The following is a 26,000-nucleotide window of genomic DNA, read 5'->3' on the forward strand; positions in this document are numbered from 1 at the left end:
TGTGCCGACAGCCCAGAGCCTGGAACCTGCTGCAGATTCTGTGTCTCCCTCTCTCTCTGCCTTCCCCTGCTCATGCTCTCTCTCTCTCTCTCTCTCTCTCTCTGTCCCTCTCAAAAATAACTTGTGATGAATGTCTTGTGTTTGTCATTTGGAAAAGGACTGGAAATTTGAAGCCACCCCTTCATAAAGAATTAACTTTGAGACTTAAAAGCAGGAAAAGAAGGGCAGTCATTGAATAGCTTACAAGGTGAGCCTGTTCTCACATGCAGTTGCCTCTAGGGCCCCCGCTTTTAGGGCTGTTTCTCCCCTTGAGGGGTATTGAGAGAACCTTTCCATAGTGGAGCACCTCATTTAGAGTCCCATTTCCTGTGAACACAGACATTCTCATGAGCTCTGCTTGGTCCTTATTTATTGGAACAGAGCAGAGACTAGACCAGGAGTAGCCTTATTTCAAATGATTCTGGACGTGAGTAGTGAGGTGGGATGAATAAGGAAAGGATAAATGGAATTTCAGGAAGAGCCATTGAGGGAAAATTCTAGGATTTTCTTAGACTCCTACTGCATCAAACCCTATTGGCAACCCGATGCCTGTGGTGCCTTGAGTGGAGGGGTCCCCAATACCACCCTCGGGCTCAGCGTTTCTCTAGATAGACCCAGGACTCAGAAAAAGCGATGCTACTCACAGTTGTGGTTACTGCAATGAAAGTGCAGATTAAAACCAACGAAGGAAGTCCAGGAGGGACCAGGCACAGGCTCCCAGGACGCCGTCCCAGGGCCATCACATGGCAGATGCTTGTTTGCCCCGTGACGATGTGGGAAAAGACATGGGCAGCGGTGTTAACCTGGGACGCTATGGCAAGCCTTGGCGTGCAAGGGTTTTACTGAGGATCCATCATACAGGCAGGCAGAGTCTACCGGTTCAATGTGAGCCGCTCAGACTCCAGCCTCCACCAGAGCAAAACAGGCATATTATTAGGATGAACTCATCTGGCCAGAGTGGTACAGCTTGGCCCAAGGCCTCAGGCACACAAAAATTCACTCTTACCAGGCTGAATATTCCAAAGGCTCAGAGGTTACAGTCCAGAAACTGGCCAAGGGACCACCCTGACACAGGCCTTTCTTTGGAATGTGCAGGGTTTAGAGACCCCAGGCCTGCTGAATTAATTTCTTCCTGACCACTGTTACACGCAGTGTTTGACTTAATTAAAAGGCAAATGGAAACAATCTTGTGACCAAGTCTTGTTGCCCCCATTTTATTTTTATTTTTTTTAGGTTTATTTATTTTGAGAGAGAAAAAGAGAGAGAGAGCAAGTGGGGGAGGGGCAGAAAGAGAGATGGAGAGAAAGAATCCCTAGCAGGTTCTGCACTGTCAGCATAGAGCCCAACATGGGGCTTGAACTCATGAACTGTGAGATCTTGACCTGAGCTGAAATCAAGAGTCAGACGCTTAACCAACTGAGCCACCCAGGCGCCCCAACGCCCATTTAATACGTAAGGACTAATTTGGTAAAATAACATGTTCAGGTCCCCCCATTACTTCCTGTTGGCCCATTACTTCCTGCTACCACCTACCAAAGCGTGTTTTCCTCAAACAATGCTTATCTTCCTCACTATTTGTAGAGCCTCAGAGACGATGGGCCATGTATATGTTTCCATCCTTTTTATCCTCAGACTCAGGGCAGCACCTGACTTACGGTACCTACTTGATAAATGTGTGATAAATGAACATGAAGGCAATGACACACTGTTGACATTTGTGCCCTTAGTCTTTTGGAGTCTATACTATTATAATGTCCCTTATGTCACGATGTCAAAATGTCAAAAAAAACCCAAAAAACACCACCTTGGAAAATAGTGTGTTAGCCATACTTAGAATTTTAAAATTGTTCTTTCAAGCTGAAAGGGACCTTAGAGATGATATTCTTTAACATTCAGTTTTAGATAAGAAAAAGTATTCATTTTGTGAAAATACCTTGTTAAGTGTAAAGAGAGGTAACAGTTGTAATTGTCTATAATTTCAATCAAAATCAGTTTGGAGTCAAGACAAACATATATTGCCCATATTTTCACTGTTTCTCCAAATAAATGCAATTAAGGAGTGTGTTACGATACTCAAATGCATGGAGCACCTCTGTATTAGCTCTTCCCAAGTTAAGGAAACGATTCTTTCAGGCTTTCTGTCCTTTTCATCATGGGGCTTCCTTTCTGAACTTCGGTCTCACATGTTATGGTCTGAAGCTGCACAAACATGGCTTGTAAATTGTTCTCGTTTGGGTCCCAGGTGACCTGTAGAAGGAGTTCTGCAGGCCGGTGTTCTCGAACTATAAGATGCATAGGAGTCACCCGGGACACTGCGAAATGCAAGTTCTGGTCCAGTAGTCTGGACAGGTTCTCAAGGAAGCCAGTGATGCTGGTCCGTGGACCTACATGTTCACTAGCAAGGCAATAGCCAACAAAATGACTTTGTCGCCCCATCTTCTCCAGTACTGGCTTGCTCCCACAAAACTATTCAGACACATAAGAAAAAAAAAAAAAAACTCCGTATCTGTTTCTTACCAGCCCCCAAGAGAACATGTTCTAAACAATAACCTGGGCAACCTAAACTATTTATTCCGATACTGCAGATGAAAGCCAAAAGTATGAGCTAATTTTACTGAAGTTTGACCAGCTTGGCTTTAGGTACCTAGGCTGAAGAAAGAACACCTTTCCCTAAAATGTCTTCACTCTTTAATGCTAGCATGTTTTAATTCTTTGCTGATCAAAGGCTGAAGGTTACAGGAGTCTGTATTTCAGAGGTTGAAGAAAACCTGCAAGCTTTCAAACCCTCTAACTGGGCAGTTAAGTCCCAGGAAGTGGGTAAGTGTTAGACCTTTGCATCTCGGTGACTGAGTAGGGAATGACGGTTTGTGTCTTCATTATCTCGTTTCCGAAGGCTACTAAGCAGTGCTTTTCAGATGACAATGAACAAAACTCCCCCTCCAACAGGCTGCGCTCACTACGTGTCCATCGTTGCCCTGCTCGGGCTGTTGGACTTGTATACTCCTCTGAATCAACAAAGAAAGCTCATTTGTTTCACTTTGTGAAAACGCTTCATTTTCCCCCCAGACTTTCCATTTCACGCTGTGTGAATTTTATTAAGATCTTTTTCACAGAAGCTAAGTGCCGGCTCTATGGGGCCCTAAGGGATGGCATTCGCAGCCTCTGTAATGTCTGGAGCCTCTCGAGACATTTCTTTTCTACTGAAAACTCCTTGGGGAATCACAGGGAAGAATCCAAAATCTTTGTGGTGCTGGAAGACAGAGTTTGGCCTCGAGAGCATCTCGTGCAAATCTCTTGATGTTACAATCTGAAAACCAACGACACAGCAGTTCAGTTAATATCCCATATCTCGGTAGTAACATCATATGGATATTGAGTGGGTCTTTCTGGAGGCCTCCAATTACTTTTAAAAGCTGGCTTAAAATATTAATTAGAAATATTTTTCATTTTAGAATTGGTCTCTGTTAATAAAATTTACCTGTAATCCTATTGCCTTAATAAAGTGTCAGTGGCTTCATTCCAATAAAGTTATGTTTTAGAAAGGTAATTACAATTAAGTAATTGAAAATTTTAATTCCGATTTTTCCTCATGAATGTTCATAATAAGAATTTTTAATGTTGTTATATCCTCTCGGAAATGACACAGTAATTGCTGTATAACAGTCCATCAGAGAAAAATACTAAAATTACTCCACTCATTTCTCTACAGTGGATATTAGATTAGTCTTCCAACTATCATACGGATCTTATGAGATGGGCTCTATTATTTTTCCTATGTTAGAGCTGTGGAAAGGAGGTATAGGCAAGTTATTTAACTTGCCCAAGTTCACAGTGCTGGTAAGTGGCAAAGTCAAAATTTAAACCAAAAATTCTCATATCCAAATAGGGTCTCCTTTATGCCGTGTTGTTTCTTAAGATGCACGAGATTTACCTAAGGGTTACTCAGGGTAAATAACAGCTTCAGCCTATGTTTGCAAGTCCATAAACTATAAAATGTATAGTCTTCTTGGTTCCTACTACAGCGAGTATAAAATTGCAGACTTTTCTTAAGTTCTTTAAATTTCAAGAGCCATCACAGCTTGGAAACAGCATTATGATAACACAAATGTGAAAATCCTCAAAGAAGACGACTGTTTGCTTTCATTAGTAAGAACTGGTAACAGGTGAACTTCAGTAACTGAAACCTTTGGTGTCTGTTTCTGTGCAGTGTTGTGAACACTTCATCCTTCAAAATCCAGCTAGACATGAGTTTTTACCCTTAGTTCCATCTCATGTACCATTTAAAGGGGTGCTTGTTGGTTGGTTGTTTTGGTCAAGGATGAACCCGCTTCACTAACTGCCATGAAAGTCGAGGAGGAGGGTAACCGCAGGGCGAGGGCATCTTTTACATGGAGAACTGTTACGCACTTGAACACATGCAGACCCATCTCTTTCCCTATCTCTATTCTCACAGAATGTGTGACACAGGAGAAGGACTATTCACTTTTCAAACAAGGGAAGGAGAAATGATCTATCAGAAGGTCCATTCTGCGACACTGGCCATAGCTGAGCAGCATGAAAGATTAATGCTAGAAATGGAGCAGAAAGCCCGGGTAAGGCTCCTTCCTCGGTAACCTAACAGTTGAATGTCGCTGAGGTCTGATGCACATCGTGTATATGTGGGCCCATTCACATCAGCACCCCTGTGTCCACCCCACCCAGGCCCGAGCTCACCCCAGCTACCGAATCCCATCCCTCGAATGCCCTATTCAGCATATGCCAAAAAAGGAGTTATTTGTGGCCACTAGCAGGGAGTCCTACACTCCATGCTTCTCTCAAGGAGGGGTGCGGTGCCTAGAGAATGAAATACAAAGCAATGCTGTCTGCGTATTGCCGCACACAGTTGGACAATCAGAGATTCAGATGTGGGCCCAAAATAACCAGCAAAATGAAGTTACTACAAGAAAAGACTCCACTTTCTTTTTGTCTTTGTATTTGTCCTAGATTCTCTGAAGCTTCTAGCTCTTTCTCTGTTTCAGAGCCAATAATAAAATACTTGCAGAAGGAACCTACACAGTTTACCAACAGAATGATTTGTCTGTTACCCTGTTCTGGAACCATACTAGAGTTTTTGGTCTAGCTAAGGAGAAATTTAGTACAGAATCTGAAATAGTAACTCGTACAAGTAACAGAAAAAATTGTAAGCTTTACTACCACCTTCTTTGAAAAGCAAACAACGGAATGACTGTTGGCCATAATCTTAAGAGTTGGCGATTCTGTCTTTCTTCAGGATTTACAGAGATGCATTAAATTTCATTTGGGAGAGGATAGGCGGAGTTTGGGGAAACAAGTGGGTCACTCACCAGAAGAACACTCGTACTTCTGTCCCAGGTTAAAGATTACAGAGTTCTATATGTAGTATTACATTTATTGTGATTTTTTAAATTCTCCATTACATAGTATTTGGACACATAGAAAACTACCTTTTAAATATAAGAAAACAAAAAAGTGATTTAATGTGTAATCCTATGTTATTCTTAGTGCATTTCTAATTTTTCTCAATGCTACAAACACATTTTTATCTCTTCATCTAGAATATGCTTTAAAGAACTTTCCTAATACCTAAGTGTAGCAAGTGAAAACCAGGCTTACACGGGACATTTGGTCTTTCACAGGGGTGAATTACACCACTTCACCCCTTGATGAACATTAAGGCTTGAACATTAGTAGGATTATTAATAGGATTGTGTGTTTAATTGAAGAAGCATTAATAAGACATTGGCTTCACTTAGTCTTGTAGAAAGTTTTGGGTTACATTTAAGCCATTGTAACCGTTATCTAATTAATGTGACATTTTTCCAGTGGCTTAAATCACTGAGAAATTAGAACTACCAGATTTCAAATTATTTCCGAATCTGATGCTTGCAACCAAAATTAACAGTTGTGATGTCACTTGCTATTAGTTACCAGTTAGCAGTTAGCTACACTTAACAGTCGTAGTTCTTTACGTAGAGCTGTTCTGAACAGGCAAAATGCTCTTGAGTAAAGTCATTGAATGGTTTTGTCTTGAAGGAAATCCCAAGAGCTCTTTCACACCACCCTACTGTTGACTATCAGGGAAAGCACGCAGTATGTATCCTGGGTTCACATCCCAATTCCACCCTTTACTGGCTATGCCATCTTGGGCATCCTGGGTTATTAACTTCCAAATGTTTCGTTTGCCTTTACCTGTAAAATGAGGACTAACAGTTCTACTGATTTGGCCGTTATGAGGTATCTGCATTAAAATCTGCAAAGTGCTGAGAACAGACCTGGCACACGGCAAGTGCCACGAAAGCTTCATTATTATAACAGCGATCCATCTGTAGGAGTGATTTTGAATAATTATAAGACTTGCAATGTTTGTGAAGACACTAAATTGTTATTCCCAACTGTAGCTAAATAATATCTTTCAAATCCCTTCTGAGTATGTCTAACAATCCTGTGCCAAAAAATTTGCAAAACAAAATTGAATTCACATTTGCTCTTGATGCTGTGGTATGTGATAAACATGAAAATGTCCCGCGCAGCTGAGAGGCAGATCCCCAGAGCGGAGCCACGCGATTGCTGTCAAGGGGTTAGAAACCAGCAGTCCACTTACTGAGATCTCAGGCTGTCTCCAGCTGGAGGGGTGCACCGTGGACCTTGGTGCTTGGAGATGGAAGGACAAGTGGGACAGGAGTTAAACTGCAGGCTCAGTACGGCTCCACCAAAGAAACTATTTCTAGAAATCGCAAAATCAGAGACTCCATCACTTTGGCGCACACGTGCAAATGGAGCATTTGGTTTGATTTCAAAAACAATTGCACAGCTATGCTTTTCTCTGAAGGTTCACGCTAATAAGACTCTTCCACATCTAGTCCATTTTTCAAGGTGAACCCAGCTGGTGATTTTCAGAGGGCATGCTATCACAACTCAACTGCCCAGATTCCTCAAATTCTGGGACCATGTGTAAAGATCGCCAGGTCTCCCGGGCATCATTTTTACTTTTTATTTTAAGAGACTGCCTCTACATGCACAAATCTCTTTTTTTTAATGTTTGTTTGTTTGTTTACTCTGAGAGAGATAGAGACAGCGCTAGCAGGGGAGGAACAGAGAGAGAGGGAGAGAGAGAATCCCAAGCAGGCTCCGTGCTGTCAGCACAGAGCCCAACGCAAGGCTGGAACTCACAAACTGCGAGATCATGCCTGAGCCGAAATCAGGAGTCGGTCGTTTAACCTATGGCCACATGGGCGCCCCTGCATGCACACATCTCTTTGAAAAAAGAAGTTCCAACAACTCTGAAATAGTACTTAAATACCCTCTAACTCTTCATTTGCTTATTTAAATTAAATGAAGGCCTATGCTATAAAATAGGCAAAAGTGTAACCTAGGAGTTGGAAAGGTACCCCAAAACCTCAGCTGTAAAAATGATGCACTTTATTTAGTATGTATCTAGCACAAAGTAAGAAGATGACACTCCTCATTGGCTTCTGGTTCTAAAAATGGCCCATGTGAGATTATTATTGAGCTCATAGAAAATGTTTACAGATTTTTAATGTGATTTAAGAGATTTTACAAAATCAAGTTGCTAACCAGCTATATAAGCAATAAATGCCCCAAACATTGTTATTCAGGGTACTGATGCATTCATTTCCATCCTTTCAAAGAGAGATGATTTAACAGTGTTACTGTTTTATAGATAAATCCATTTGAATGAGAAATGATGTCTCAACAACCATTTCTTAACTGAAACAGAGGGAATTCAATATAATCATTTGGCATCACATGTATAAAACCTTGGTTTGCCCTTGTTTATTACCTTCTTGGTGGGGACACAAGAATAAACACGTTTTGACCTATCTCCATAATCTAAGTTAGGCAGCATTTCTACCCTTGTTTAATCATATATCTAGAAGAATTTCCCAGCATTGTGAACAAAATAGTACATTTGCACTCTAGAATACTGGATAACAAGAATCATTAAATTAGTAAGGCTATTAAAAAATATTTGTATTAAGGGGCGCCTGGGTGACTCGGTGAAGTGTCCGACTTTGGCCCAGGTCATGAGCTCACGGTCTGTGGGTTCGAGCCCCATGTCTGGCTCTGTGCTGACAGCCCAGAGCCTGCAGCCTGCTTCAGTTTCTGTGTCTTCCTCTCTCTCTCTGCCTCTCCCTAGGTCGTGTTCTGTCTCTCTGTCTCTCTTTCTCTCAAAAATAAACATTAAAAAAATTTTTTAATATATTTTTATTTCCTTCGCTGAGAAAGGTAACGAAAGAGTTAATGATGGCTAACCCCCGATCCAAGAAGTTTTTAAGTAGAGTTTAGCCATCAAATACCCACTCACAGCTTTGTAAACTGGTTACTCTGGTCAGAATGTTGCTTGGACGTATCTGGATTACAAGAGAAGAGCAAGAAAGTTTTCTCTCAAGTGACCCAGAAGTTTGTGGGACCAAGTAATTTACACTGCCCAAGTAAGATTATCTCATTACTTTTACTCCTTGAAATAGCACACATTTTCCATGCCTTTCCATGCCATCAAAATTTTTCTAGATAGATTGACGAGATGACACCATCACAAAATTTTGGTCACTGTTACTTTAAACACCTCTTGAGCTCATTCGTATGGTCATGACAGCGGACCCTGACTGATTTCTTAGATCACCAACTTATTGGGAGGCCCTGAGGTAAGCCGCCATGAAGAATGATTTCTGCACTACAAGAAGACACGCTTCCCCTTTTGCATTTAGATGTGGACCTTCCGCTTCTCGCTCTTCTGTCCAAGTGGGCATCAGAAAGTGGTCATACAAGGAGGTAGCAATCCTCTGGATTTAATTTTCCTTGTTAACCCCCAAACAGTTTTATTTCAGAAGACAGTTTTGGTTTTGGGGGGTGCTTGGGATATTTGAGCCATGGTACTAATTTTGAACTAGAGCTATTTCTGAAGGATTCACCAGGATTCACATATCCGAGGCAATTATTAAACCTGGATGTTTAAGTAAATGGCACCTCTACAATTTGTTTCCATTTCTTGGAGATCATCCTTGTTCTTAGAACTGCCAGAGTTCTTGAAATGCTATTACTAAAAGCATTTATAGGTGCTCTCCCCCACATGTGCAACGTTATCAGGGAAATTTTTCTTGTCTTTGTGATAGAAGCCATCCATCAGAAACCATATCACAAATGTGCCCTTGTGATTCAGCCTGGTGAGGCTGAAATCATCCAAAATGACAAGGCCTCAAATGTCCTGAAATAATTTAATTTTCATAGATCTGTTACACATGTGCGCACACACACACACACAATATGAAAAGAAGTCCTTTTTTCCATTTGGTTTTTGTGTTCATAAGCTTTACATGTGTTATAAAATCCCATAGGTAAGGAGCAATTGAGAAAACATGAATAATTTTCTTTATTGAATTTTCCTGATATCTTACAAAAAATGAGTAAGTGAAAGGAAAGGGGCATTGTCATTAGTAACTTCTAACCTTGCAACATTGAGAGTGATTTACAAGCCTATTTGTAGATGAACAGCCTTCCATAATAAGAATCACAGTGTATCCTTTAAAAAAGTGTTTGGAATATTCCTATTTCCAATAGTTTTTGCCACCTGGTCACCAGAAGAGCTCTGTGTTAAGGCAAATGGCATCAATATTATTAAAATACCAGCAAGACAGCAACCCTATTCCAAGGCCCCAGACGCCACCGGCAGGGCTGGCCGAGTGCGCTGCTGTCCAAAGCTATCAGCCCTGCCATCCTAAGCTCTGGTGGATAGAAAAAAAAAAGAATAATAGAGTCTTACATAAAACTTCTTGCTTAGAAAACAAAGGGTTTTCCTTCTCTGTTATTTGTCATTTTACATGCTCTTGTCACTAGAAACATAAGGAATAGAAGCATGTTAAACTCACAGACTTAACAAACTAAACAACCTGACTGTTCCAAGACAGTAAACCTTTTGAACAATAATCATTTAAAAACAAATTCTCCTGTTTCCTTTTCTACTGTCAGATGAAAAGACATTTCTGCTGGAGCAGGATTGTGTTGCACTACCCAGGGTACGCTACCCATTGGGTTACACTACCCATTGTGTACACTACCTATGTACAAGACCCAGGGTGGCTCGGGGGTCTTTGATGGAGATTTTGCGATGCTGTCATCTTCCCAAGGGCGAAGGCATCTCAGGGAAAGGCAAAGTGCGGAGCCCGGGAGAGATAACGAAGCTGGCTTCATAGAAAACTAATTCCAATAGCGACAAGGAATTAAGGAATCTGCCCTCTTAGAGTTACGGTTTGTCACAAAACTTAGCCAAGTGTTGACTACCTCCAGCCCCTGAAATGGTTATTTTTTGTCCTAAATAGTTGCATGAATAGGGAAATACTATTGCATTCCATCAATTCCAAGATGCACATGTCTTTTTTCACATTTCAACATCTCTCAGGTCAAATATGAGTCAGAGTTTGGTAGACCTATGCTTTCACAGTGCTACCTAAAACAGTGTTTTGTCTTTCAGCTGATGGTGTGTTAGAGCGTGCGAAATACCGTAGTACTCGTTTCAAGCAGTGTTGCAAAGACACCCATTGTTATTCCCAGCTGTCGCCAAATAATATATCCTTCAATTCAAGTACATCTATCTTTCAAGACCATAAGTACCATGGGCTTACTTATAATTTGTGAAGGAATGACAAAGCCTGGGCTCTATCCTAGACAGTTTGGTTCCCCTTCTAGTGAAGACATTCTTCTTATCACAGTTTACAGGAATCTCTACCTGCTGTGAAAAATAAATAAATAACTTGTTTTCCTACGTGGAAAAATTTGAAGAATTTGGAAGCATAATACTCTGATGAGTAGAACACAGAACAATTTTAACACTTTTTGCAATTTCTTTTCTAGGTATATTCATTGAAGTTTAAGAAATTATAGGAAAAGTTTGAAAGTGCGATTTGGGATCACAAGTGATGTGTAATATCTAATATATAGGAAGATGGGCTAATAAATTCATTCTTCAAAGTTCTACTCATGATTCCATTGCTCAGTATTGTCAGTTATTAATCATAAGACAAGAGCCTTCATTATTACTGACAGCGGCTGATTCCCTGCTGGGAAATACCATTTGCATATATGTGAAATTTTCTTTTACTGATTGATCACAGACACTGATTATAATGAACCAACACAAGCCCAATTAGAACAAATTATTATGGTTGATAACTAAAGTGGACCTGTGATCCTAATTAATCCATTTACTTACTATTGTTCCAGTGCTCAGAACATTACATGGAAACACTAAAATGCAGTCTCTAAACACACAGACACAGAAAAATACTCATTTGTGCATAAAGGCACAAATGAGATAGAAGTGGTAAGGGGTCAATGTGTAATTTTTCTAGCAAGTGGTGCTATAACAATTATAATAGTATAAATTTTATTTATACCGTGTTTTTTCCTTAAAATTTGTTGTAGATGCTCTAGATGCCAGTTCAGAAAATGCATCTTGTATATATATAGTTTTTTATATTTAATCAACTTGATTAGAGTTGATAATGTGTGAGGAAAATGACTGGCTGACAGAAAAAAGTACAATTTTCATGTTAAAAAAACAATTTTGGATTGCTAGAATCAAAGAATAATGAGGAGACTCTAAGGATGATTTCCTCTCTCTCTCTCTCTCTCTCTCTCTCTCTCTTAACTCAGATAGCCTTATTTCTTCATGGGCATACAATCTGCTCATGCCAGTTATGAGAATGAGCTCCTTAAAGAAGAGCAATAGATTTCAAAGGTCAATCGAGATGATTCCGAGTATAAACACATAATTATGGAATGTACACAGACAACACAAAGAATCTGAGTGTCTTTTCTTTGGATAAAATGGCAAGAAAAAAATGCCGGCCAGTATTGGGCCTATCAGAATCCACCAGACGGATGTAAGAATTGTGTGGGGAGATACGTAAGCTTACTTGCAAGGAGTGTGAGCATAATTGTCAATTTCTGGGAGTATCCAGTGAATTATTATTTATTCAATGGATATATTCGCTGAAGCAGAGCATCACAGTGGCTATCCAGGTAGACGTTAGAGAAAGAAAGAGCTGTGTGACCTCGTATAAGGTATTTACCTTTGCTGTGTCTTAGTTACCTTTTCATGAAAGAGGGAAGGAAGGAGCAAGAATAATATCTACTCAGATTGTTAGGATACCAGCTGGTCTGCAGTAAAAGCCCAGGTATTACCTAAGTCATGAGATGGGTGGCAAAAGAAAAACGCTGAGCTTTATTTTTAAGTGGGTAAAATTTTATAACCCCTGTTAAAAGTTCATCCCAGCTTTCATTATGTGCAGACATTGGAAATTGTTTATATAAACCTTAATACATTCTCTAGATAATTTAGATATTACAAAATCAAGACAGTGAACATTTTATTTACACGTGAAATGTCATCTTTCAATATGTAGACATCACGTTTCTTATATTCAGAGTAGCTCCCTAAATGCGTCTACTTACAAATAAGAGATTCATAGATAATTGATAGATAAGTAAAGAATATATATATTCTTAAAGACATTACTGGTTACAGATAAGAATGGTGTTCAAAGTGTTTATGTATATGTTTGTAATCATTTCTGATGTTATTCTAAAGCTCGGCTTTTTTACATTCTATGAAAGTACTTTGATCAATACATGGCTTAAAACATATAATGATGACATACATTTTGGTTCAAGTTTAAACCAAAATAACCAGAATAACATTCTGCAAAGTCCAATTCTAAATGACATCTAGCAACTTCCATTAAATGACTAAATGACATCGTGTTTGTTAGTCTTGTACCAACTCAGCAAGGTATCTTCTAATTCCTTTTCATTTATCTTGAATAAAATGGAAGATTAAGTGTGAGTTGTCCCCTATTGAAAATTAAGTCAAGTCTGTGAAAAACCAATTGCCCGTAAACCTTCAAACTTCAGAGGACTGTTTGAGTAAATCCAAACAGTGCTGAGCTTGGCTGGCTAGAGCTCTCTGGGGTTTCTTTTTCTCTACAGTTTTCAAGTTTCATGAGCTCTTTTCCAAGAACAAATAAACTAAATGTTCCCGACTGGGACTGCACTTGGGTTCACCATTTCCTTTTTAAGCAGCATGACGTGTTTTGGTGACCTCTGACATGGATCTCGCGTGTTACCTTTTCATGTCCCCTGACCTCTCAGAGCTTTGGAGTGCTTCTTCTCTACAGTGTCGTTCCCTACCCAGTTCCTCTGGTCTCAGCCATACCAGGGAACATGTCGACATAGCCACTCAGGAGACCCATAATCATTTAAAAACAATGTCTTTTCCCGGCTTATGTTACGCGTGTGTGCAAACCCACACGCACACACGCAGCCCACACCCTGCTACCAGCGTTGCTCCCCTGGGTCTCGCCTGTGTCCTGCCTCTCGCACCTGCCCATACTGAACATCTGTGCCACATATTCCTATTTCTTGAATTTTGTACTTCGATTAAGCTCTTAGACTTTTGTCTAAGAACCCGACGGTCTTCACTGTTACTCGTTTGATAGCTCATTTTGGACACCTTTCCACGTCTTGACCACGTATCGCATAGATGCGTCTGTTGTAAGCCACCTCTCCCATGTAGTAGAGGCAAGAGTGAGCCAGGAGTTTCTACCAAGCCCTTCAGATGGGGCAAACGTTGTGTTCTTCCCTCTAAAAGCATCACATTATGAAATATTAACAACGACACTTGAGGTAGATTATATTAACTTCAGTTCGCAGAGAAGGAAAACTTGAATCTTAAAAAAAAAAATGTTTTAAGCGTGTCGCCTGAGGTCAAATGACAAGGCAGAGATGGAGTCCGTGGGTGAGAACAGGTGTGCTGACAGCCAAGCATGTGTGCCTAACAACTCCGGGATTGAGCGGCTCTGGTTGTAATGCCCTCCCCTCAACGTTGGAGAGAGGCACACTCGTCCCTGCCTCTGGGCCATGCGGTTGACCTGGTTGGTGCAATTCGCCTCACATCTGCTCCCTGAGGAGAAAGGATCCCGTCATTTATTTCACAGTGATTTGTGTCTGCCAAGATTTAGGGGCCAAGGGCAGGCTGCCTCAAAATGTGCCACTCTGGCATATTGATGATTTTGAATTAAAGCTACTTAAAATCAACCTGTGCAAGAAGGACACTCAGACCCTCCTCTGTCCCACTGAAAGCAGGAAGTAAATCTCCTGTGTGAAAGGCGCCCTCCCTGCTCCAGGAAAGAATGGCACCTTCTTGTCACCAGAGATGGGAATTTGGGAGCTGAGAAGGCCGCATAAACACCCCCTTGTTACTTTTTACTTATTTACTGCCTTAGCCCAAATTTGATTTAGAATTCCTTATTTTTTTAAATTTTTATTTATTTATTTATTGAGAGAGACAGAGAGAGAGTAAGCCGGGAGGGTCAGAGAGAGAAGGAGAGAGAAATCTCAAACAGGATCCACACTATCAGTGCAGAGCCCGATGCGGGGCTTGAACTCACAAACTGTGACATCATGACCTGAGCTGAAACCAAGAGTCTTATGCTTAACTGGCTGAGCCACCCAGGCACCCCCAGAAGTCCTTACTAATTGAAGCTTCCTAAGTTAACGTCTCTTTGTCCCGTCAGTTCCTCACAGATTTACTGTGTCTTTGTCTAAAAAGTATAAAATCTACCTGCCTTGATCATTTCGTTGTGTCTCAGTTTCATTATTGGGCCTCCGTGCACACGTAATAAAACTTTGGGGTTTTTTATCTGCAAATCTGTCTCAGGTAAATTTAACTCTTAGTCCAGCTAGAAGACCTCGAAAGGTAGGGAAGGCATCTTTTCTTCTCTTCAACATCATGGTCTTTGAAGTCTCAGAGACATCATTCACTGCCTATGTCACCATGAAAAAATTATATTATCCCTCTGAGTCTCATTTTCCTTGACTGTAAAGTTCAGATGGCGTGATTATTGACAATTTATGTGGATATTAAACAACATTTGAAATCAGTTTGCACGTTGCCAGGCACATAGGGAATGACTCATAAATGTTAACCTATAAATGCTACCTTTTTCCTCCCACAATTGTTGAGATTTATACCTCGAGTGCTAATAAGGCTTTAAATTTTCTAGTCAATTATTGGGCAGATACAGACCAAAAGTAAAGTTGGTTAGCAGGTTTTTTTTAATAGACAGATGAATTTATGTAGGGGGACACAAATTAGCATTAATGTTTATCACAGGGGGAGGCAGAATCTCAAAATAGCAAAGGGAGATTGCAAAAGGCAATCAGGTAACCTGGATAATTATTTTGGCAAAAGCAGGAAAAGGTGCTGTGGCCAGTACCGGAATCCCAAAGTTTCCAGGACCTACCTGCTTCTTTTTGGCAGGATGGGTGCTTTGAAAGTATAGAGCTGTATTCTTATATATTGTAACATGTTGGAGAGGAAGCTCATTTTCCCCCAGAGATCAACATCAAAGTCCAAAAAGCAGTGGACTAAGAAATCAAGAGAACTGTTTCCTATTAGAGGTTCTATAGTTGGGATTTTACCGTGAGCAAATCCCTGAGTTTTGGGGGTTGTGATTTTTCCATCTGTAAAACGAGAACAGCTGGATCCTCTAAGAAGGGTTCAAACGTTTACGTTTACGTGACCCGCCCACATGGTAAGCTTGGGCTTTGTCCAAACATGGCAGTTCAGAGTAGTCAGACTTCCAGAGTAACTCAGGACAGGTGGAGGGAAGAGGACAGGTAGAGGCCATCTAAGGCATAGCCAAAACAGACATAATGTCATGTCTATGTTGCCTTATTCATCAAATCGGTCACTGGTCCGCCGAGATTTAAGAGGAGGGAGCCCATCACCCTGTATCTGAATGCAGCCGTCTTCAATCCTCCACACAAATAATGCATATTGAATACCACCTGTGATACGATTCCATTGAAAGACATTGCACAGAATGGCTTGATAGTTCATGAGTGTACTCAATACCTGGTTTTGAAGAACAACTGAGGAATGGATTCTCTGATGTGTAGAAGATTAAAAATCTGAGGTAGGATGGACAAGATAGGTACCTTTGGCAGAGATCGGGAGAACGTAGACATTCAGGTTTTCAAACACAGATTTTTCACTTTTCTGAATTAGATATTGAAGTAGAATAAAAAGAAACTAAAGAAACAAGTGAAGAAATAGAAGGTTAAAGGTTACCTGTGATTTGAAAACCGTGAAGACCAAGAAGTAGAGAAATGAGGTGAAGAAACAATTGGTGATTCAGATGAGAATTTTATGGAGGAAATTCTCAACTTATTTGTTTCCAGGAGAAAAATATGTTTACTGTGTTTCCATGGTGCTTAAGACTGACCATTTAGGAAGAAATATGTTTCCCAGAATTAAAAAATAGAAGGAAAAGTAATTTGGGGAAGGTGAATTGACCACGGATGGTGTATTGTATACTAATAAACGAATCACAATATATTAGAACAATAAAGTGTAGACAGAAGTGTGATTAATATGAGATTGGCTTTATGGATTAATTGATGTTTATTAATGGGCATTGCCCACACTAACTAAAGACGTTATGTGTTGGAATTCACTTTATACCTCACATGAGAAATTGGCTTTAAAGGTGAAAGCCCTTTTGTCCCAGTGCTAATTTCATAAAATGAGCTTTGCCTCTATTCCTTTCAGGAGTGGATGTTTAGTATGTATCCTGATACTTGTTAACGGGCATAGCCCCACACACAGAGATTCTCCAAATGTTAGGTCTGGGGAAAATCCAGAAGTGTGTGTGGTTAACAAACACCCCAAAGATTCTAGAAAGCACCACCCTATCATAACCCAGAAACCTGGCTTCTCCCCCACTCCCTCCACCTACCAACCACAGGCTGTTGGTGTGGTTTAGCACATCTGTTTTCACGATAGGAAGGAAAATTTCAAACTATCCCACAATTTGAAAAATCTATAAATTGGTTACAATGTTGCTACTGAAAGCCATCTTTAAAAAAAATAACCTTTAACAGGGCCAGACTTTCAAGTTCACTGAGTAGGGCGCTTTGGTGGCAAGTCATAGCGTTTGTAGAAATGCCTCACTGCTGAAATGTGGAATCACATCAAAACATTCACGCCCTTTGGCTTCATCTTCCATTAAAATGGAGAAACCTCTCAGCTTTATATGGCTTTAAAGAGCCTGTTACAGCCTATCAGGTCCTTTCCTGATCACGTCTTCAGTGGAGGGTGGGAACCTGGATACAAAGTATGGGAAGGGCCAGAGGCAGGGCGGTGCGGTGGGAAAAGGCACCCGCATGGAGCAAACAGGTCTCTAAGCTCACACCTGAGCTTAGACGTGATCTTCGCAGCTCCCCTTCTGCCAAGAGTCAGGTATTCAATCAGGAGGAAATGCGACGTTTTATTGATTAGAGGATTTCCCGTTGCCCATCAGAAAGTGAACATTTGCTCAGATTGCGTCAGGGAAATGTGCACTAAGAACAAATAAAACCATTTCTGGAGGTTTTTAAAAACCTAGAGTGAATCAATCAAAGTGAATTTATTTCTTGAAAATGCAATGTAAAGTTTCAGTCTCTTGGAACGAATCCTATGCTTGAGCACCTGAGTGACGTTGTGTTGATCTCTGGGGCTACCCTTAAAATTTATGTTTCAAGTGAGAACATAATTGCCACATTTTTATCACAGAACTTCTCAGGGAAAACACGTTTTTAATATGTAAAAGATCCTATCGCAGGAGCGCAAAAAAACGTCCATTGGAGAAAAGAGCCCTTGGGCAAAGGCGGGAGGAGGTGTCTGGAAAAATTGTAAACGGAAATGGGTGAAAAGGATTAATGGTATCCTGTGTTTGGTGCCATTTGGGAGTATGTGTTTGTGAAAGCGCTTGCCCCCGCCCCCAAGCTGAGCTATTTTATAGTTCAGTAAATTGCAGAAAGCTGATAGTAATCCACATAATTCTTGTTCAATAAATGCACACAAACTTGTCTGGTGGTGGGTACACCTGGTTATTTCTGGCTGTTTCCCTGCGCTCCTGGTTAACTGTATGCCCTTTGAATTCTCCCTGGAATCAGTTGTACCATCTATTTGTTCCTTCTAAATCAATGAATGAGATCCAATTGTCTATAAGTGTTCACTTCATATATGTTTGGAGTCATTCATTTACCTTTTTTTAAAAAAGCTAACCTTAAACAGCAAATCAGACAGGTATCTATAACAGATTTGGTCACATAATGCCCACATTTAACCCTCAGCTTCTGAAAGGGCAGATTTCAGTCTAATATTTTGCATCAAGCCTGACACATTTCCTTTTTCTTTTAGCTTCAGACAAGCTTGACTGAGCCAATGACGTTATCCAAATCGATATCTCTTCCTCGTAGCGCCTACTGGCATCACATCACCCGTCAGAACAGTGTTGGAGAAATCTACAGTTTGCAAGGCAAGTAACTTGAAAATAATCAAGCGGCACCTCCATTAGCTTCCTACAGGTGGGCCAGGAGGCATGCAAATTGCCTTGCTTCCTTTCCCTCCATTTTTCATTTATCAGCTGTCACTGGCCACAGTGGGGGCTCTGAGATTTATAGTGGCGTTTCTAAAGCTATCATTGCACAGTCTCATGGTAGAAATTATTCCAAAAAGTCGCTGAGGGCTGAGGACTGTATTTGGCACCTGACTAGAACATTATACATAAAAACTGGAACTTGACTGGAACATTATACAAAACATTATCAGAAGCTTAAAGTAACTGATCCTAGGGTCTGTTTCATGCTGTTTTATAAAGGATTTTTTCCTTAGCATCCTTTTTTAATAGGATTGAATATCAGTTCAGGGGGCTGATTTCAGGCTCTGTAATAAAACACTACACAAACCGATTCTCAAAAGTCTTCAAGTGTAGCCAGAGCCTTGGCCCAGAGATAATTCTGGAGGGCGCAAGGCGGGAGATGAGTGTGAATACTTTGCTTCTGTACTTTTCCTAATGATTAATGGTTAATTAACTAAAATGGGAATGGTTTACCAGATGAATCAGATTCATAGACAGCAGGTATTTGATCGACTGCAGCACAAACCTCAGATCTGGCATTCTTTTTTTTTTTCCTATTCTTTCCCTGTTGTCTTAAAATGAATAGTCTTATCCTTCAGATAAAATATTCAGCTATAAGCAATTGACTTACAGCTCACCAAGACTGAAGGAAGTGGGAACTTAGAAAAATAAGGCTAACAAAACACAGCTAAAAAACAACTCATCCAACAAAGAGTTTTTGAGCACAATGGGTTTGAAAGTAATAGGCACCCAGTAAATCCCTGGTGAAGAAATGACCGGTATGACCTTCAGCATAGTTGGACATTCAGACTGTTTTTCCATTCATACTTTAACTTTTGCTCATATCGATAACACGAAGTCTTTCAACAACAACAGCAAAATGTTTTGGCGATGCGGAAACTGAAATGGTGTATTTTTAAAGCAATATCTGCTTGCCAGCATTTCAAACCTAGACTAAGGGAATTTGGTCAGTGGGAATTAATGATGAAAGATTCGTTCTGCAAGGAAAAGCTGTCAGAACAATTTTAGTCATTTGTTGATGGTACTTGCATTTTATATTTTAAATGAACCCTCTTATGGAGAGTTATTATCTTTTTGTGTTATTTCTTTGTATGAGAAAACCTTTAACAGGATAAGGAGTAGAGGGTCGAGAAGATTCTTGAATGTCTTGTGGATCACTAAGAGGAGACCACATCTTGCTTTTTTGCTTCTGCTCAAATGCTAAGTCGTGATCTTGGGAGATTAATCTTGCTTGCTCCTATGATTAGAAATAATTAGAAAATATGCTTTTAGTGTAAGGTTATTTTTATTTAAACCTAAACAGATAGGTGTAATTATTGTGAAAAAACAAAATTCAACCGAGTAAATTTTACAAATCATGTTGGCTTTATTCAGTTATTCATGAATGAAAAGCATGCCAGATAGCAGATAGGAAGGAGGTCTGAGGAGCTATATGTAATGAAAGACTTTTATAGGCAGACAGGGCGGGACAAGGAAATTATACTGGACGAGAATGAACTGGGTGTAGCAAAGTCATCTCCTTAAGGGGACCACAGAGGTCTATAAGATAGAATCCCTCACTAGCATTGACCACATCGTTCCCCATTGACTGGTTTAAGAGTCTGTTTCTGGGAGAGCAGAAACTCGAATTATGTGTTAAGTCTTGGGTAGGCATCATGAGGTTTAGCCTAAGTGACTCCATATCGACTCTACTGTCTTGTTTTTAACAATATTGATGTTTAATAAAATAATAAAAATATTTTTGTAAAATAATAACTTTATTTTGTAAAATAAAAAATACATGTATTTTTGTATTTTTCATGCAAAAATACAAATGGCCACATTTCTAAGCAAAAAGAAACTGAGATGTTACTACAAATAAGTTGGAAAAAGGTTGGAGCCAGTGTCGTGATACCTTTGGGTTTTGACAAGAGTTTGGTCTATAAATCCAGCAAATGAAAGATTGTTGCTTGCATGGTAGTGTGTGGGGAATTTTTCTCCAAAGGAAGAGCTGACATTTAGACTGATACACAATATCAGAAATAATTTCATATGCATCCAACAAAACAACGCCAGAATGCATTTAAATTTCTCAAAACGCTGCTGAAGACTTGCCAACGGACAGTGTTGACTTACAATATAACAGAGTCAGTAACTGATTAGAACACTCTAGGATCTATCTCACTGATCTTAATTTCCAGCAAGGTAAGGACTTAAATGCTTTATCAATTATGATGAACAGTTTGCTTGTATGGTCTCAATACCACATTCTTCCTTGGTTGTTTGTCGTTTTTGTGTAACAAAGAAATATGTGTCAACTAAGGTGATTACCACAAGTCCAATAAATACAGAATGTATTTGATGTAAATTACATTTCACTATATTGCGGGTTTACTTTTGTATAGTATGCTTCTTAGAGCAATACATTTTATATTTTACATACTCCTTATTTCATAGTTATATCATATACAGAGAGATATAAACATCTAGATGGATAGCTAGATCCTAGGTGAGTAGATAATATCTAAATAGATACAGAGGTAAATTGTTAGAGATGCTTTGACAAAGCTGATATATTTTATTCTCCTTTTGTTCTGTTGAGGCAGTCAAGTTAAGCAAAGGACAAGAGTCTTTTGACCATAGCTTTTTATTGGTGTGGAATCTACACAGGCTTCGTGCTCATGGATTCAGGGCAGGATAAAACTACCGAAACAAGAAAGAAAAATAGAAAAGTGAACCTTAGCACCCCTTCATACACATCTACATTTTTTTTTCAATAAACCACATTTGAAAGTGTAGTTATTTTGTGTCTCACTTCCTTGGTGGTGCTCCATGAAAGGCATCACTTCTTTACAAAGGGGAAAATACAGTCTGATCTTCCAGAGTCAAGGGAAAAATCTGACGATGGTGGGTGTTACATTGTCAAATAACCTGCAGGTAGCAATGAGAAATAAAAATGTACCGTTAGAATTTTTCATCATATTTCCTACATTCTAACTGTGAATCTGAGATCAATATGAATTAAATTCAGCAGGCTTTCATTCAGAAGGCAAAGGGGGAAAAGCTTTATATCTCTAAACCTTAGTAGATTGGGATTCATTAATAAGCACTGCATGTTCTAGAACTGAAAAAATATTCATGGTGTGCAAACAAATCTATTCTGTTAAGACGTACCTATAACTTCGATGGCCGGTCACCCTCAAAACTTCACTTGCTCTATTTTATTGGCTTCATTTCTGTCACCTGTTCTATAACTATAGTAGTGAAAGACACTGAAAAAGACCAACGTGTCAATACTGGCATCCTGCATTTACTTTAATATTTGGGAAAAAAGAGTAACTTACTTTAACAAGTACAAGTTAGCTAAGGACGAGGCACTACTATGCAAAATCTCTACGCCTAAATGGCTGGTAAGAGGTTGGGTCACGTCACGTCTTCTTGCAGAGGGTGTGAGTAAAGACTTTTCCTGTTCTTGATTTTTTCCAGATAATCAGGATGATTAGTTTGTATTAGAAAGTAAGTTTCTGTTTGTATTTCTCTGACTTACGCGTTAATGAAAAATTTTTGTGCCACGACGCATTCTAGGGATGCTGTCTCCAGACTTAGGCAGACCATACACTTCCAGGGAAGGAAACATGATTTTGAACTCTTGACTCAAAAGTAAATGCTTAAGAGGTGCCTGGGTGACTCAGTCACTTAAATATGCAAGTCTTGACTTCAGCTTAGGTCATAAGCTAACAGTTTGTGGGATTGTCTCCCTCTCTCTCTGCCCCTCCCCTGCTCCCCCCCCCCCCACTCAAAATAAACTTTAAAAAAGTCAATGCTTAAAAAAATACCATTTGTTTCATATTGCTAGACTTAAGATTTTTGCTCTAAGGCCATTAGCAGATGTATTAAGAGCACGAGGAACACTAAAAAAAAAAATTAAAAAAGGATGAGGGGCACCTGGGTGGCACAGTTGGTTGAGCGTCCGACTTCGGCTCAGGTCATGATCTCGCAGTTTGTGAGTTCAAGACCCGCATCGGGCTCTGTGCTGACAGCTCAGAGCCTGGAGCCTGCTTGGGATTCTGTGTCTCCCTCTCTCTGCCCCTTTCCCGCTCATGTCGTGTCTCTCTCTGTCTCTCAAAAAATGAATAAAGGTTAAAAAAAATTTTTTTTAAAGATGAGGGGGGGTTAGGGAGGAAAAAGGAAAAAGAAAGAAACAAAACCCTACCAGGAGGTCACGGTTCTTTTTTCCTTGGAAAGGCCATCACCTTGACTTGTAGTCACCATTCGCATATCTATAGGACGGACCGTGTAGCCAGGTCTTTAAATCGGGATTTGTGGAGATGCCTAAGCATTTATTGAAAATGACAGATCAATCTGGTAGAAACCACTGATGGTACCAGGCTCACCGCAGGCACGCACTGAGTCTTTGTTGAATGCAAAAACAATGAATGTAGAAATGCGTTGGAGAGGATACACGGAGGGGACAGCACGGCTCCCACATGCCCTCTCTGAGGAAATTCCTCAACGGTTCCGCAGAAGGAACCGTCATGTCTGGTGCCACGCCAGCCCATCCTGGGCCCCCTCTTCCCCTTGCGCACACTTAGGTCTCGGTGGGCTTGACCGCTTCCTGCTTTAGGACGGACCTGGGTCCACAGACACTTGCTACCACTGGTCTTCGTCTGGTGAGCACAGGACGGGCTGTGAGAGGCTGGTGGCTCTGTCCCCATAACCTGGCAGCTGGGTTTCTGTGTCCCTCCACCTGCTGCTTTCCATCTGGAGAAGTTTTTCCACCAGCCACGCTGATGGGAAGTGGGGTCAAGAACGTGGGCTGAAAACGGTCCCCGGGGAGTGGGCTTCGGGACCGTGTGCCAACCTTAACCCTCCCCTGATCCATTTCATCACTTATTTGGACACAAAACCCTATGGGGATATACTGTGACTCGTTTTGGAGCAGCTCGAACACCCTCACTGTTTGCATCAAGGATGGTGGGGGTGCCGTTTGCAAAAGCGGTAACTTTGGAAGCTGTGCTTTCATTAACACTGATTAATATTCGCTGTCGGCTCTGAATCGTCCACCTCCCTCTGCCCTCTCTACATCTGTAATTAAGCTGCAGACTGCCCACGTCAGCACAGTGGCGCACCTGATTACACAGAAGGCATGTTACTCTCGCCGAAAGGGCATGGGCGGCTTCAATTTCTCGGAAGGACAGGCTGCAAACAGGCAATTAGAATTAGAGATAACCTTCAGAAAACAGTAAATAGAATTCTGACATAGATTAGGAAGGTAAATCGAAGGATTTACTCACTCTTCACTCGACTATGACCCGCTGTCTTTCCTGCCCATTCAGTTTCAAGTTCACGTTGTTTATAAATCGTTTCCACGGAGACCTTCTGTTCAAATTTTCATCATATGAGGTTTTCCGAATTGCAAAGTTAATAAAAGCTTTGTATAGCAAGTAAAAAAAAAAAAAAAAAAAGGAAAGAGAAAAGAAAATTGCACTGATGGTACGAAGGAGCCTGCATATGTTCTGTGCTCCATGTGTGCACTGGCAGGTGTGGCAGTCATGGCGACTGGTAGCAGCCAAGTGCATCGCACATCCCGCATGGGGCCCAAGTCCACTGGTGGAGATGTAGCAGCAACCCCAAAACGTGAGCCATTTTCCAGAATCAACCCTTTCTGGTAAATCTTTTTTATGAACATTTAGTGAATACCTTTATCTCAGAAGAGTAAGTCAAAGACAGCCAATGCCTCCCTAGACATCAGTTTGGGTTTTTTTGTTTTGTTTTATTTTTTTAATAAATGTTTATTTATTTATTTTGAGAGAAAGAGAGAGAGAGAGCACACAAGACGGGGAGGGACAGAGAGAGAGGAGAGAGAGAATCCCAAGCAGGCTCCACGCTGTCAGCACAGAGCCCCATGTGGGGCTCGATCCCATGAACCATGAGATTGTGACCTGAGCCAAAATCCAGAGTCAGGCACTTAAGTGACTGAACCACCCAGATGCTTCTAGATACCAGTTTTTAGAGATAAATGGAGTGACTGCTTCCCAAAATAGACACCGTAAAAATGCTCAAAGTGTTCTCACTGTGAAATGTTCCTCAAATGCTAGAGCCACAATCACTCCCTCTTCTGTGCCCCCAGACACTTATAGATGACCCTAATATACCAATGTATTTGTTTATAAACCCTCTTCTTCCGTTCATTTGTGAGGTAGAAACTTCAAATGATTTTTATCCCTATGGCTCAGCCAAATTTAAAGCTCATTGTGAAGAAGTGCTGTCTGTAGGTTAAAATACTGAGTTTTGGAGTTAAATAAACCTGACTTTGAATATTAGCTTTACCACTGCTGAGTTGTATGACTTTGGGCAATTTAGTTAATCTTTCTAAGCTTCTTTTTCTTCATGTCTAAAATGAGGATAATGGTTTCTATCATGGCACTTAAATGAGATAATCCACATTAGGTATAAACATTCAATAATTATTAACCATTGTCTGTATATTGAAGTAAATTAAATTTCCATTAAGAAGTTTCTCTGATGAAAGGAAGTATGCTATCCTACTCCAATTTATTCTAGTATTTACTTTAAAATATTATTGCAGTTTTTCTGCTATGCATGAGGAATTTTGTTTTGTTCTAAAGACCTTCTAAAAGTCTAGCTTTAAGAAATGCTTTATAGCTCTTATAGTTCTAGAAAAACCAAATCTCTCAACCTAACCCTAAATTTTTAATGCGAGATACAAATAAAATGTCGGGCATAAGTCTTTACTTATTTTTTTTCTTCCCATCAGTGAGTTTAAACAAGACATCTCCCCTCAAACAGATGCCCCCCTTCTCCCAAGCCTCACATGGCTCAGTCCAGGTAGCCCAAGGGAAATTAGAACCTGTGTTTCAGGCCAAGGCATTGCAAATTCCTGGAAGGAATTCAGCTCAGTGCACAGGAAGTGCCCCTGCTCCTCCCCACTCACCCCAGTCCCCCTCAAGATCTACTCTTGCTGATTAGCCTACCCTGACTGCTGAGAAGCCTTTCTGAGAAACGTCTTCCCCCACTAAGGTAGACCAGGCTGCCTAAGCCAGTTATGCCTCAATTTATTCTCTCCTGGGATGTACTCTACTGGGTGGAATAAAGGTGAAAGGTAAGATTTAGGCTGTTAATTAAGTTCTCCTGGCATAGCACAACACAGAATCTAAAGAGGGTGCCCAGGGTAAAGTATAACAAGCCAGCCATTTAATCATTGTTTACCAGAAACGTAAAAGTAGTAGATAAAGATAGATACAGATAAAAGACTCAAGAGTTACCAGATGTTATACTGGATTAGTGTAATCTGCCAGTGGCTTTACTAAAATAAATTGCTTCTCTCTCTTTAATTCAAACCTGAAATTGAAATTGGAATTAAACCCGAAACCTGGTCTCTATACTTGATTTTTCTCCCTCAAGCTTCACCCCCCCACCTAATTTTTAAAATATAGGAGG

General features: G+C 40.4%; 1 protein-coding gene across 1 annotated transcript in view; it reads left to right on the forward strand.

Annotated features, from left to right (window-relative positions):
- The window catches only part of DOK6 (docking protein 6), a 362,588-nt gene that overhangs the window by 282,087 nt on the left and 54,501 nt on the right, over nt 1–26,000 (forward strand). The window contains exons 6-7 of the mRNA XM_060614064.3: nt 4,493–4,631; nt 18,320–18,437. Of these exons, the coding sequence (XP_060470047.1) occupies nt 4,493–4,631; nt 18,320–18,437 (257 nt within the window). The remainder of the gene's footprint in view (nt 1–4,492; nt 4,632–18,319; nt 18,438–26,000) is intronic.

The sequence above is a fragment of the Panthera onca genome, chromosome D3 (assembly GCF_046562875.1).
Source record: "Panthera onca isolate mPanOnc1 chromosome D3, mPanOnc1 haplotype 2, whole genome shotgun sequence".
NCBI lineage: Eukaryota > Metazoa > Chordata > Mammalia > Carnivora > Felidae > Panthera > Panthera onca.